The sequence below is a fragment of the Molossus molossus genome, unplaced genomic scaffold (genome assembly GCF_014108415.1).
Source record: "Molossus molossus isolate mMolMol1 unplaced genomic scaffold, mMolMol1.p scaffold_m16_p_13, whole genome shotgun sequence".
NCBI lineage: Eukaryota > Metazoa > Chordata > Mammalia > Chiroptera > Molossidae > Molossus > Molossus molossus.
In genome coordinates, this window is record NW_023425348.1 from 85,877,771 (window position 1) to 85,892,348 (window position 14,578).

Below are 14,578 nucleotides of genomic sequence, written 5' to 3' on the forward strand. Positions count from 1 at the left end.
GATTCAAAATACAAGAAACAAAAATTGTCAGACCTAAAGGAAGAGGCTAATAAATCCATAATCATAGCTCTGGATTTTAACCCACCTCTGTCAGTATTGATAACAGAAGTAGGTGAAAATGCATAAGGATATAGATTAGAACATACTACTAGCTAACTTAACCTAATTGACTGCACTCAACATCTACAGGATATACATGCTTTTCAAAGACACCGGAGACATCACAACCAAACCTATATTGTGCCATAAAACAAATCTCAATGACAAAAATCTAATGTTGATTCCAAATCTTAAACCTGATCATTAACATCAGTTTTCATTGTTGGTACCTTGAATTTGTTTCCATTCAAAAGGTGGAGGGACTAGGATGCACACAGTAATCACCAGTCCATAATAATTCTCATCCAATTGGGCACATTGCCAAGCTCCTCTACTGGCAGTAGGGGAAGTTTCTTCATTATAGCCCAACATGCTCTGTGGCACTGGTTTCTTAGTCCTTCGTGATTTGCAGCTATTGGCTCTACTCTCTGGGTCTGTCCCTTGAGAAGTTCTTTTATTTACAGTAAAAATGAAATGAAACAAAACAAACAAACAAACAAACAAACAAAACAAAAATTGGCCTATATTTGCACTTGAGTAGCTTTCTTACTTGGCTTCCTGCCCATGTAAAGTTGGGAGACTAGTGTTTTCTTTTTATTATACTATCTAGGTCCTTTTCAGTCCATGTTTGTGCTTTTATCAATACAATACAATACAATACAATACAATACAATACAATACAATACAATACAAATCAGTGCAAATACCTTAACTTTTTTGTGGGTTTTCTATGAATCTTTTAGAGGTTTTATTCTATGGTTTGCTATCTTTCCAGCCACTGCTAACAGTTTATTTGTCATATATCTAACTTTCACCAACAACCTCCTTGTTGCTTTTTAAGCCTCAGATCAGTCCCAAACCAATGCCACATATTTTGTGTTTCTGTTATGGCAACACCCTGTTTCTAGGTACCAATGCCTGTACCCATTTCTATTGCTGCATAACAAACTATTCTCAAACTTAGCAACTTAAAATATTTATCTATTTTTTTTTTTTTAAACTTGTGGGTTGGCAGAGCCATTTTTTGCTGGTCCTGCTTGCAGTCACTCATGAAGCTGTAATCACATAGTGGAATGTCTAGGAAAAAGAGTTTACTTAGGGCAGTGGGGGTTCTCACTCAATATATTCATTTGCTGGGGGGTCTTTATGACATTGTGATCTTTTAGTTCAAAGAAGGTAAACCCCAGTATGCAAGTCCTGATCAAGCCTTTATTTTGCATCATGGTTACTGATGTCACATTGGACAATACAAGTTCAGAATTGTTGAGGAAGCCTTATACATAAGGGCACCAATGTCAATAGGCAAGATTCTTGGTGGGAACTCTACTATACCAATCAACTTAAAAAAAGAAATAGTATAATTATTTTTATTTATAGATCACATGATTATATACATAGAAAATTTGAAAGAATTTATAAACTGCTAGAACTAATAAGTGAATTTACCAAGTCATGAGATACTAAGTCAATGGCTATATTTGTAGTAATTCTTTAAACTAAAAGAAAACAATTGAAAATTCAAATAAGAAGAAAAAACATTTACAATAGCATTAAAAAACACAGCAAACTAGGTATAAGTATAATAAAAAATGTGAAAGATAGGTGTACAGAAAAATATAAAATATTACTAAGAAAAATTAAAGAGACCAATAAATAAAAAATATACTAAGTGTATGGATTTGAAGGTTCAATATTATTAAGATATCAATTACATTCAAATTGATCTCTAAAAAAATCAATGTAATCCAGAATAAGATTTCCTCACTTCTTTTTTAAAAGTTTAGAAAAAAAAAAAATTACTTAAGATAGCAAGATAATCTAAGGAATGAAGAAACATTTGGAAGGCTTATGCTTTTAGGTTTCAAGAAATACTAAAAATTTACAATAAATAAGATCCTTGGTGCTATCAATGGGAAAGAAGGAATAATCAATGGTCTAGAACAGAGGGTGCAGAATTAAATTCACACATACACACAATATAGACACACATTCAACTGATTTTCCACAAAAGTACAAAAATTCAACAAGAAAACAAAGCAATACTGGAATACTATATGTAATATGAAAAACATGAACATAGACCCTTAGCTTATATAACACATAAAATAAATATATGTCATAGACATAAATGTGTTAGATAAAACTATAAAGCTTTTAGAAGAAAGCATAAGAAAGTGTCTTCATAAACTTGGGAAGGGCAAGTATTTCTTAAATAGGACCCCAAACTCATTACCATAAAGAAAAACAGTGATAAAGTAGACTTCATTAAAAAAATTATTCTGAACAAAAGATATCAGTGAGTTTAGTCAAAATTAGGAAGACAATGTTAACAATAACATAATAAAGAAATGATGTTCAGAATATGCAATAAACTCAGAAAAAGAGAAAACTGTCCAATTAAAATCTGTAAATTCATAAAGTAATACTTCACAATGAAGATAGCCAAATAGCCAGCAAGCCTATGAAAAGATACTCATCATCATCATTTTATGATGAAAATACAAATAAACATTGTTTCTGAAGCTGGAATCACTGGGTTCAAATTACAAATTCTAACTCCATCACATATTATCTGCGTGAACTCATATCAGTTACTTAAACACTGTGACTTAGTTTTGTCACTGGAAATAGAATAATAAGTCTTACTTTGTAGGATTGTTGAAGATTAGAGAATAGATATATTTATGATACAGAGTAAGTACTTAATGTTAGTCATTACTAATAACTAGTATTTGCAAACATAAATTTAAGGCTAAAAAAATAAAACTAAGGTGAGGCCATGGGAATGGGTGTGAATGAACCAGAATGAAGGAGGTGATAGAGCTGTATACCCTTCTGTATTGTTTCTTGAAAGGTTAATGCCTGGCATATTTAAATGCTCAAAATTTAGTGAATAAATAAATAAATACAAGAATAGCCACAAAGAAAAAATTATTTTATACAATAATTATTTAACAAATACTTTATTGTGGGTATATTACACTGTTAAGGTATCTTTTTCTGATTATTCCCTGTTTGTCCCAACTCTCAAGGTTTCTTTCTTCTCTACCCTGTCCAAAAAGGTTAGCTTCTGAGAACCAAATCATTCATTTTCCCTTTCCTTCTTGCTTCCAGTGGGGTTTGGCTGATTGGAGAAAACAAGCATGGTCATCGTTCTGCTAAAAGTTGTTTATTTTTCCTTTTTCTAAAGCTAGAGTTCCTACCACGTATTTTCTCCTGATAGATTTAGCTCTCACTGGTCTCCCATACTACAGTACCTTCTTTTTGCCTGTGAAGTATGGGGGTCATAATGGCCTCCTGTAACTTGCTAGTATGTTACAATAAAGGCTTGTAACCCTTTATTGGTTCTCTCACTCATACTTCTGCATATAATCTCTTTTTTACGTTTGTAAAGTTAAAATCTATTGAATGATGTATCTGCTTCTAGCTGACACCTGAGCTGCAGTCCTATACTTGTCACTTTCTATTATATTATGCTCATTTGTTCATTTCTTTTCCACAAGAAAAATTACCGAGTCTACTAAAATGGTAGAAACATTTAAAAGGTCTCTGGTAACATGGTTTAACAGTAACCAGACAATTTATATCATTTTTAAAGATCAGTTTTAATATCAACTGGGAGAAATCTTTGTTTTATGGGGAGTTGCATGGTTTGGAACCAAATCCTTGTCTGATAGATTGTACCCTCTCCTAGTTTTTCTGGGAGGGACAATTCCTGGTAAGAACTCTCCTTATGGCCTCCTTCATCCCACTGTTCCTCAGGGTATAGATAAGTGGATTGAGTAATGGGGTTCCCAATGTGTACACCATTGAGATGAACTGATCCTGCTTGGGGTTGTAGCTGGGGGTGGGGCGCAGGTACATGAAGGCACAACAGCCATACTGCAGCAGGACCACAGTGAGGTGGGAGGAGCAGGTGGAGAAGGCCCGGCGGCGGCCAGCTGCTGAATGGATCTTGAGCACAGCAGCCATGATGAAGCTGTAGGAGGTGGCGATGAAGAAAAAAGGCACGACAATGGCTAGTGTGGTTGCCACCATCACTGACAGCTCATGGATGTGGCTGTTGGCACAAACAAGGCGCATCACTGGTAGCACATCACAAAAGAAGTGCTCAAGACCTTGTGTGTGGCAGAACGGCAGAGAGAAGATGAAGGCCACCATTTGTAAGGACAGGAACAAGCCGATGACCACAGAAGCAACGACCAAGCGAACACAGAGTGTTAAAGTCATGATGAGAGGGTACCGCAAGGGGTGACAAATAGCAACATAGCGGTCATAGGCCATCACAGCCAAGAGGAAGCAATCTGTACTGCCAAGTCCAATGAAGAAGACCATCTGAGTGGCACAGCTCAGGAGGGAGATGATCTTCTCTGACTGTAGGATGTTGGACAGAATGTGAGGCACTACTACAGTGGTGTAGCATATTTCTACCCCTGAGAGGCTTCCCAGGAAATAGTACATGGGTGTGTGCAGGCGGATTTCTGTCTGGATGGCCACCACAATGAGGACATTCCCACTGATGATCAATGTATAAACCAGGCTGACTCCAAGGAAAGACAAGGCACACAGCCCAGGATGGGAAGGGTAGGCCAGAAACACAAACTCCATCAACACTGAGCGATTTCCCCAGGTCATTGAGCTGACAGGTTTTGTCTGTCATGAATGACAAGAACAGAAGAACTGATCAAACTGACAATATATTAGTTCACACTGTGAGCCATCATCTAATCTCATCAGAGCTGAAGTTACAAACTAGAAGAATTAGGGCCAGCTCTCTTTTTTCTTAACTTTTACAAAAAATCTTTATCTAAATATCTACAGTTTAATTTCTAACTTCTTAGTGTTGGACTAAATTATGTAAGAAAGTGAAGGCAGAAAGCTATTCATTCATTTACTTATATATATACTCAGTTCCTCTTGAGGTATTGAGTTGGAGATACATGGATGTAACATTCAAAAGCTCATGATATATACAAAGTATGTGGTACGCGAAGGATGGAAAGTAGATAGAGTCAGAAGAAATATATAAATTAGATAATTAAAATTTAGAGAAAAAAAAAAGTATGTATTTTCAATTTGGGCATCAATTCACAAAAACCATGATTTCACTCATCTGTAGGATATAAAATAACAACAAATGAACAAATGAATAAATAAAACAAACTCATGGACACAGACAACAGTATGGTGGTTACCAGAGGAGAAGAGGAGTGGGGTAGGGTAAAGAAGGTCAAATATGTCATGTCAGAAGGAGACTACACTTTGGGTGGTGAACACCCAGTGCAATATACAGATGATGTATTACACTTGAAACTTATATGATGTTATTAACCAATGTCACTCCACTACATTTAATTAAAAAAAAGACTTCATGAGAGAAAAAGCATGTAAGGACATCTAAGGAAAATGTAAAGTATCCCCAACAATGCCTAGTCCATAGTAATAGCAGTTTAGCAGCCTAATAGCAGAAAATTATCATAATTATTTGTAAGTTTAAGGGCAGCATCTTCCCTTATTTATATTTTATCTCCTTATATCACCAAACTAACCATATATAGATTGTGGACACTCAGTAATCATGTGTTGCATGGATAACTATACTGTGGCAAACATGTCATTTATACCTTTCCTTATTTTTTCTTTTAATTTTTTTATTTTTTGTTTTTTATCCTCACCCGAGGATATTTTTCCATTTTTTGTACAGATAGAGTGGGAGGGAGAGAGAGAAAGAGAGAGAGAGAGAGAGAGAAACATCGATGTGAAGGGACACATCGAGTGGCTGCCACCCGCACGACCAACCAGGGCCGGGGACAAACTGCAACCGAAGTATGTGCCCTTAGCGGGAACTGAACCCGGGTCTCTCCGGACCGCAGGCCGACGCTCTAACCGCTGAGCCAAACCGGCCAGGGCTTTCTTTTAATTTTTAAGATTATTTCATAATCACACTTGTTTAAGAATGCTTATGGAAACAACTTTAGTTTACCTAATTATAGAAAACATTTGGACTACACTATGGAAAAAAATCCCATCAACCCATCACTCATGGATATAGCATATATGTATAAGGCTACTATAGATGTCTGAGGCTAGTCTACTACTTACATTACGATGGAGGGCTTTGCAATCTGTGTGGTAACAATGATTTCTGAGAATTTTATTATAGTCAATAACACTCATCATTTTAATGGTGTTCTCCAGGATCTATAATAAAATACTTACATTGGAGCTGTCAGAGGTCATAAATTGCTGGAGTTAGAAGGAACCTCAGAAATTGCTTGGTTCAGTCCCTAATTAGATATTCGAATCTCCAATACAGAATCTGAATATCAGGTCACCTTCAGTGCCCAGGAAATCTCATTACCTCCTGCCTCTCCTGCTCCATTGTTGGAAGGATCAAGGCTCTAAATGTTCTGTCTTATAACCAGCTGGAACCTACCTCTGTGCAACTTCTACATAATCATTCCATTTTACACTACGGGGCAATTTCTATAGGAAACAGTTCAGATACTGAGGAGCCATTATGATGTAGTTCTACATTTTCATCCTGATTTATTTAGCTATTCCTCATATGACATAGGTTTGATATTTCTCACAATTTCATCTCTGGAAATCCTCTCATTAAAACAAAAAATCCTAAAAATTGTCCTTCATGGGACAAATCTCAGGAGTTGTCAGCATTAAGAAGATTTGGACATCACCTGTATGGCCATGGGCAATCTCTTTCTTCAATCTAATAAAAAGAAGATTAATTCACATGTTTATCTTTGATTGTTTGGTGTTCTCATATTTTGACTGTTATTTCATTTCTTATATGCTAAAATTTCGAATATATTTTTCTCATTTTCAGAGCAGCAAAATGTCATTCACCATTTTTTAAAACATCGGTCCCTGTTCTAACCTGTGACATTGAGATTTTTAGAAAATCTTTATTTTATCACTTCACATCTTAAGCATCTTCTCTGAAGTCACTCACATTTAATTTTTATGTATTAAGTGCCAAGAACCACATACAATGATGATCAAAATGGCACAGTCTGTGCTCAAGTAGATATTACATAATAATGGGAAAGGCAGACACTGTTAATTAAATAATCTGAAATATGTACAGCTAGCTAGATAGGTAAGTAGGTAGATGATAGATAGATAGATAGATAGATAGATAGATAGATAGATAGATGATAGATAGATAGAGATAGATATGTAGATAGATAGATGATAGACAAATCTGATTAAGTGCTATAAAGAAAAATCGTGTGCTATAAGACTTCACAACATGAGACCTGGCATAGCTTGTGATTAGGTGATTCTCAAGAGGCTTTCTAGAAGAAGTAATACTTACACTTTGATCTGAAGAATGAAAATTAACTAGGAGAAGAGGTATAGGGAGAGTAATAAGGTCTATATTCTGGATAAAGTAGTGGTTTTTATAGTTCAAAGAGAGTGAAACTAACTATATCAACATATCACTAACTTACTATTCCAAGTTTTTACTAAATATTTATTAAAGTAGTTAAGTTTAAGGGCAGCTGGTCTCTAGGTTTCTAGACTACTCTGTCCTGTGCATCTGTTCATGAATCCACACCTATGATCTTAGTGCCTCCAAGTCACACCCCACATCACACTGTCTGCTTCCATTTTACCCCTTGAGACAGTCCGGTCATGTTGAAAAAAATATATAATGAGAAATATTATCCATTTGCATTCTGGAAATCTAGAAAGCCTAGGTTAAAATAGCTCTCCAAGTGTCCAGTTAACATTATTTTAAAAGTGGGGTCAGTGGATTTGGCATTGAACAGCCCTGTGCTAGAATCTCAGTCTACTATTAATAGCATTATCTTCTGGACAGATTATCTCTTAATACTTTTGGTTTTCCATACTTAAAAGATATAAATAATACTTATCTAATAGGGTTATGATGAAATGAGATAAAATGTTTAGAACACTTGGCTTGATGTATAAAACCTATTATTTTTCATAACAAATGCTAATTCTTCCCTTAAATCTTTGAATCTGTGAAAGAGGTAATATCAATAAGGGATAATATTAATAATATCTACCATATTGTCTGTTAGGATTAAATGAAGTACACATTGAGAGAGGGTTTTTAGCCCAGCCGATGTGGCTCAGTGGACTGAGTGTGGTCCTATGGACTGAGAAGTCACAGTTTGTTCCCAGTCAGGGCATATGCCTGGGTTGCAGGCTCCATCCCCAGTGGGGGGTGGGGTAGGAGAGAGGACTAGCAGGAGGCAGCTGATTGATGTCTCTCTCTCACATCAATGTTTCTCTTTCTCCCTCTCCCTTCCTTTCTCTCTAAAAAATCAATAAAGACATATTAGAAAAAGAGAGGGTTTTTATTAACTCTTAAGCCACATCAAAATTTATGCTACTTATTTTCTCAATATTTCTTTGACTGAGATTAGTTATTACCATTGTGCTCAGAAAAATTGGGCTTCCCAGTGGATTCAGAGAACATACTATAAGTCCTGGTCTGAATTAGTTCTGAAATACTGGCATCTCAACCTGCAAAGCCATTACTCACTTTTCCAACTCAGTGTCAGCTGATGTCTAGAACTCTGTAAATCGAGAAGGAGGTAGAAAAAGACTTTCTCTTAGCTCCAACATGAGAAGGGACAGGAGTATATTGAGCCAGTCTTCTTAGTTCTATTAATAAAGAACAGGACCCAGGAGATAATGTCTGACTGCTCTTGTGGATAGAGAAGAGAGGACCGTGAGCCTGGAGAGACCATCCAGTGGGACTGAGACTTTAGTAACCTTCTTGAACAAAAGCCTTGGAAGAAGAAAATTGCTTTGCTAGCTAAGGTTTTTCCTCTTAAATTCTATTTCCCAGAAGATGGTTTTGGTGATTGCTGATCTCCCTGTTAGCAGATAATTAGCCCAAACTAAAATTGTTCCTACACTAGAGATTTCCTGTCAATGGAAGGTCTAGGATATGAGTGTCAAAGTAGATACCAGTATTAAACTGTTTAGCAACATTCTCAGTGCCCCAAATAATTTCCTGAAAGATATGATGTTCCCTAATCAAGGTCATCTGAGTCTCCTGTTTCAAGGCATTTACTCCCACCAGAATGTCATAGCTGTGTTTAGCCCAAGTCCCAAATTATTATCACCCCAGAGAACTGAGACCATATTTTATATTTTATCAGGCTTTCATGGAACCTAAGATAGTGCTGTATACTTAATAGCAACTCAATAAACATTTATCAATAGTTTCAATCTTTTCTATGGCATCTTTCCTTGCTTAAATCTCTGAGCAGAGACACTCTTCTAGGTCTTAGCAAATCTGCTTATTTCTTTAAAAATAAGAATGTATTTATTCATTTTTATATATGTATGTATGTATGTATGCATATGTACGTGTGTGTGTATTCTTCCCTCTCTTATCCCCCTACTATATAACATAAGACATATTGACTTTGCATTATACTATTTAAGTATTGTTAACTCTACAGCACAGCATTTAAGTTAAAGAGTATCAAGTAGAAGGGTGAACATCACCCAAGGACTTTGCATTCTCTTCTGGGGATAAGGTTAGTGAGTTTTCAGTTATATGCAGGATAAACATATCAGGTTAGGTAGAAGTATGACTTTGTTATTGTCTTTCAAATATGGTTTAAGGAAATAAGTATGGGTGCCGAGCTGACAAAGGGTGGATTGTGACAGTTAATTTTATGTGTCAACTTGCTGGGCTCTATGTGGTACTCGGTTATTTAGTCAAACGCCAGTCAAAATGCTGCTGTCAGGTGTTTTTTTGGATGTGATTAACATTTAAATAAACAGACTTTGTGTAAAATAGCTTTCCCATCACAATGTGGGTGGGCCTTATCTAATCACTTAAAGGTCTTAAGAGAAAAGACTGAGATACCCATAAAAGGAAGGGATGTCACTTCTAGAATGCCTTTGGACTCCACAGCACTGATGCCTGCTGGAATTCCCAGCCTGGTAGCCTGGGCTGGACATTTTTAACTCGCTAGACTCCATAAGCACATGAGCCAATTCCTTAAAACAAATCTCTCCTTTTATATATGTACATCTTATTGGCTCTGTTCTCTTAAGAACTCAAATACAGAGGATGACCTCTAGAAAGTTTGAGCATGACACTTGATGACCCACTTTTATTTTCTGACAACTTAGGGGTCTTAGGTTAGAAATCTGTTAGTTGCCCTCCACACATATTAATTCTGAGAGCAAATGGACTGTCCCCCCTTTCCTGACCTACTTGCACATGCCTGGATTAAATGTGTGAACACACAGGTATTAATGTTACATGCAAAAGGGCTTTAATGAAAAACAGGTAAATCAAGCAAGCAGTTATTTTTTTATTTATTTGACTTTAAAGGCAAATACAAGAATAAGGCATATTAGATTGAATGAAATATCTTAATGAACATTTCTCATCCAAAGCACTGTTCAAAGAATCAATTAATACCATTGCTTCTCAGGAGGAAGCTTCCAAGATAATGAAGTTGCTTCAGACAAAATGGAAAGTTTTAAATTGGGGCTAAATGAACAATAGCAGTTTACAATATCCCTGTCCAGTTTTCAGAGGTTTAAAGTTTCAGAGAACTTAAAAAAAAGAGAGAGAGCAAATTGTAGCAACTAAATGTATTAGGAGAAAAGAATAAATGAAAATCCAAAGTGTGGCATTTGTATGTAAGAGTTTCACTGTTTCATATACTCATACCTCCTTCAAGTTCCACTAACTCTTCAGAAAGCTTCTTCTGTTCCTTTACTACTGATGGCCCTTTTCAGGGCACCTTTGACATCCTTATTCCTAAGGGTGTAAATCAGAGGGTTGAGCAAGGGGGTGACAAAGGTGTAAACGAGGGCAAATTGGCGGTCCTCATCCTCGGAGGAGCTAGACTGGGGACGCAGGTACACCAAGGCACAGAAGCCATACTGCAGCAAGACCACGGTGAGGTGGGAGGAGCAGGTGGAGAAGGCCCGGCGGCGGCCCTCCGCCGAACGGATGCGCAGGATGGCCAAGGTGATGAACACATAGGAGACAGAAATAAGGATGAAGGGGACAGTCAGCACGAGGATGCTCACGACATAGAGGACGGCCTGGTGCACGCGGATGTCAGCACAGGCCAGCCGCAGGACCGGAGGCACGTCGCAGAGGAAGTGGTTGATTTCCCGGAGGTGCCCGCAGAAGGGCAAGGTGAAGATCAAGGATGTGAGCTGCAGAGACAGGTAGAGCGCCAGACCCACGGCACAGGCCACCATCTGCACGCACAGCTTCTGGGTCATAATGAGGGTGTAGTGCAGTGGGTGGCAGATGGCCACGTAGCGATCATATGCCATGATTGCCAAGAGGAAGCAGTCAGCACCACCCAGTGTGAGAAAAAAGAACATTTGGGCTCCACAGCCAGCCAATGAAATGGGCTTCCGGCCTCCAAAGATGTTGGAAAGCATCAAGGGCACCACCACGGTGGTGTAGCTGATCTCGATGAAGGACAAGGTGGACAGGAAGAAATACATTGGGGTGCGCAGGGAGCTGTGTGTGCACACCACCCAGATGATGGCCGTGTTGCCGCAAAGGATCATCAGGTAGAGGAGGAGGAAGAGGAGGAAGAGGAGCGCCTGGAATTCAGGGACAGCGGTGAACACGCGGAACACGAACTCAGTGGGGCTGGACTGGTTGAGGACAGGACTCCTAGCAGACATGTCTCCTGCAAAAAGGAGGAGAAAATGCTGAATCTTCCTTTGCTGACTGGATCTATTGCCTGAAGAAAATAAAGATTTTTAAGTTTTGTTTCTGATGTGGAAATTACCTAAGTGTGATGAGATTCTAATTGTAATAAAAGATATGGAATAATATTCCTTAGAATTTTTCATATGTTACTAAAGAAAAAGAAAACAGACTCTAACTTAATTTTAAACATCAGCCCTTAAACATCCATTTATAGGTATTAGCATTGTTTTTGTAAAGGAATCATACTTGTATAATTGTAGACATTTAGTTTACAAATTAAATTTTAAAATTTGAAATTCTTCATTTCATTCTGGATGTTTTGGTCTCAAAGAGGACTGAGAACACACCTTAATTTCAAGGTGCCACTTATATTTGACATATATATTTTCCCTTACTGAAGTAAGACTTCAACTGTCAACCCAAATTTTAGAGTTCAAATATACTGACGAACAAGGGTAGAGCTAGCTGAGATAAGGAAAGATAAGAAACTGGAAATTTCCTAAAGGGAATAAAGGAAGAAAAGATAATCACTTTTCGCAAAGTCACCATTTTCTGGTTGATTTGTATCTAAAATATACTTTTTATGATACAAAAATTCAGGAGATGATAGACTACTATCCAAAACGTTTTAAGGAAAAACAAATTCTGATTAAGAGATCCTATCCAATCCAGTTGTTATCTGTATAACATCAAAATTACTTCTTCAGATCTGTGAAGTCTCTGAAATTATATAGTCTACATCCATGAGGAAACATTTACTCAATAACTCAAATAATCTAACTTGTTAAAAAATTAATCAAAATAAAAAATCAGTGTTGGGTATTTTGTGTACAAAAGAAAAGTTGTGAGAATGAAAACATAGTAAAAGAGTTATGTCTATGTAATTATTTCAAATATTGTTTTTTTCTTTTTTAATTAATTTATTTTTGTTACAGATGTTTCTCCTTTTTCCAAATATTATTTTAAAAAGAACAAAAATTTCAAATAGAATTCTTGAAAAATTCATCATGGAAAAATTTTAATAGTAGTCTAGCTCTATAATTGAATGAGAAATGGGTAATAGAAAGATGAGATAGGAAAAATTGTGTTAATTTTCTCAAACTACATAAATAATAATTCAGTATAAATCAAATTATTATTTAAATGTGGATAATTACATTTTTTATTTTTATATTCCTTAACATTTAACATTAATCACTTTAAACACAAATAAAATGTATTTTTTCAAATGTATATCATATAAATATAACATATTTCTTTCCCAAAAATTAAAGAGAAAAAAATTGAAAGAATGAAACTGTAGTTCAAAAGAAAAAGAACAAAAATGGGTAAGGAATTATATAAAACAAAAATCTTTGTTTTTGTTTTTATTAAATTTATTGAGATGACATTAGTTAATAAAATTGTACACCCTTCGATAGCTTAGTTGGTAACATGAAAGAATAAATAACTTTTTTTGTTGTTATTTAAAAAAGATTTTAAAAAATCAAATTCTAGGCCACTAAATAGTGGCATTCCTAGCCAAATAATCAAATAGACTCTAGAAAGGTGCTAATAATTAAATTATATAACTTTTGGCCAGACTCCAACTTCTTGTTTTATTTTAGTTAAAAAAAATTTTTTTTTCTTTATTGATTTTTTAGAAAGAAAGGAAGTGAAAGGGAGCGATAGATAGAAACATCGATGAGAGAGAACGTCGTCTATTGGCTGCCTCCTGCATGCTCCCCACTGGGAATCTGGTCCACAACTTTGGCATGTGTCCTGACCGGGAATCGAACTGACAGCCTCTTGGTGCATGGGTCAACACTCAACCACTGAGCCACACCAGCCAGACTATTTTAGTTTTTAAATTAGAACTTTGCTTAAACAGTATTTATTTATATTGAATTTATTGTAGTGACATTGGTTAATAAAATTATATAGGTTTCAGGTGTACAATTCTATAACACATCATCTGTATGTTGTATTGTGTGTTCGCCACCCCAAGTCAAGTCTCCTTGCATCAGCATTTATGCTCCCTTTACCCTCTTTTGTCTCCGCCCACTTCCCTTTCCCTTTGTTAACCACCACAGTGTTGCCTGTACCTATGAGTTTCTTTTTACTTTTTTAAAAAAATATTTTTATTGATTTTTTTAAGAGAGAGTGTAAGGGAGAGAGAAATAGAAACATCAATGTGAGAGATACATCGATTGGCTGCCTTCTGCATGCCCCCTATTGAAGATCAAGCCCCCAACCGCGGCATGTGCCCTAACTGGGAATCAAACCAGGACTTCTCACTCCATGGGACAATGCTCAATCCACTCAGCCACACTGGTTGGGCAAGGTTTTTTTTTTTTTTTAATTACTCTCTTTACTTTTTTTTACCCAGACCCCCAGGTCCCCTCCCCTCTGACAGCTGTCATTAGCAGTGTAAAACATATCAATCAGGACAATCAATGTAGATTGACATATACCCCTATTAATATATAAAGATGTTCAGATTGAATTAACAAAGATATTTTTAAGAGGCAAAAAATATAGTGTTATATAAAACTATAAAAAATATAGTGTCATATAAAAACTATATAAAAATATAGTGTCGCCCTGGCCAGTTTGGCTCAGCGGTTAGAGTGTCGGCCTGCGGTCTTGAGAGACCCGGGTTCGGTTCCCGCTAAGGGCGCGTACCTCGGTTGCAGTTTGTCCCCGGCCCTGGTCGGTTGTGCAGGTGGCAGCCACTCGATGTGTTCCTTTCACATCGATGTTTTTCTCTCTCTCTCTGTTCCTCTC

The 14,578-nt window shown here is 36.5% G+C and overlaps 2 protein-coding genes across 2 annotated transcripts; both read right to left on the reverse strand.

Moving 5' to 3' along the window:
* Window positions 1-3,789: 3,789 nt before the first annotated feature.
* Window positions 3,790-4,734, reverse strand: LOC118628987 (olfactory receptor 10W1). The gene has a single exon (XM_036260076.1). It carries the CDS (start codon window positions 4,732-4,734, stop codon window positions 3,790-3,792), a length of 945 nt encoding a protein of 314 aa, XP_036115969.1.
* Window positions 4,735-10,824: 6,090 nt separating this feature from the next.
* LOC118628703 (olfactory receptor 10Q1-like) lies at window positions 10,825-11,784 on the reverse strand. The gene has a single exon (XM_036259636.1). The coding sequence runs from the start codon at window positions 11,782-11,784 to the stop codon at window positions 10,825-10,827; it is 960 nt and encodes a 319-aa protein (XP_036115529.1).
* Window positions 11,785-14,578: the final 2,794 nt, after the last annotated feature.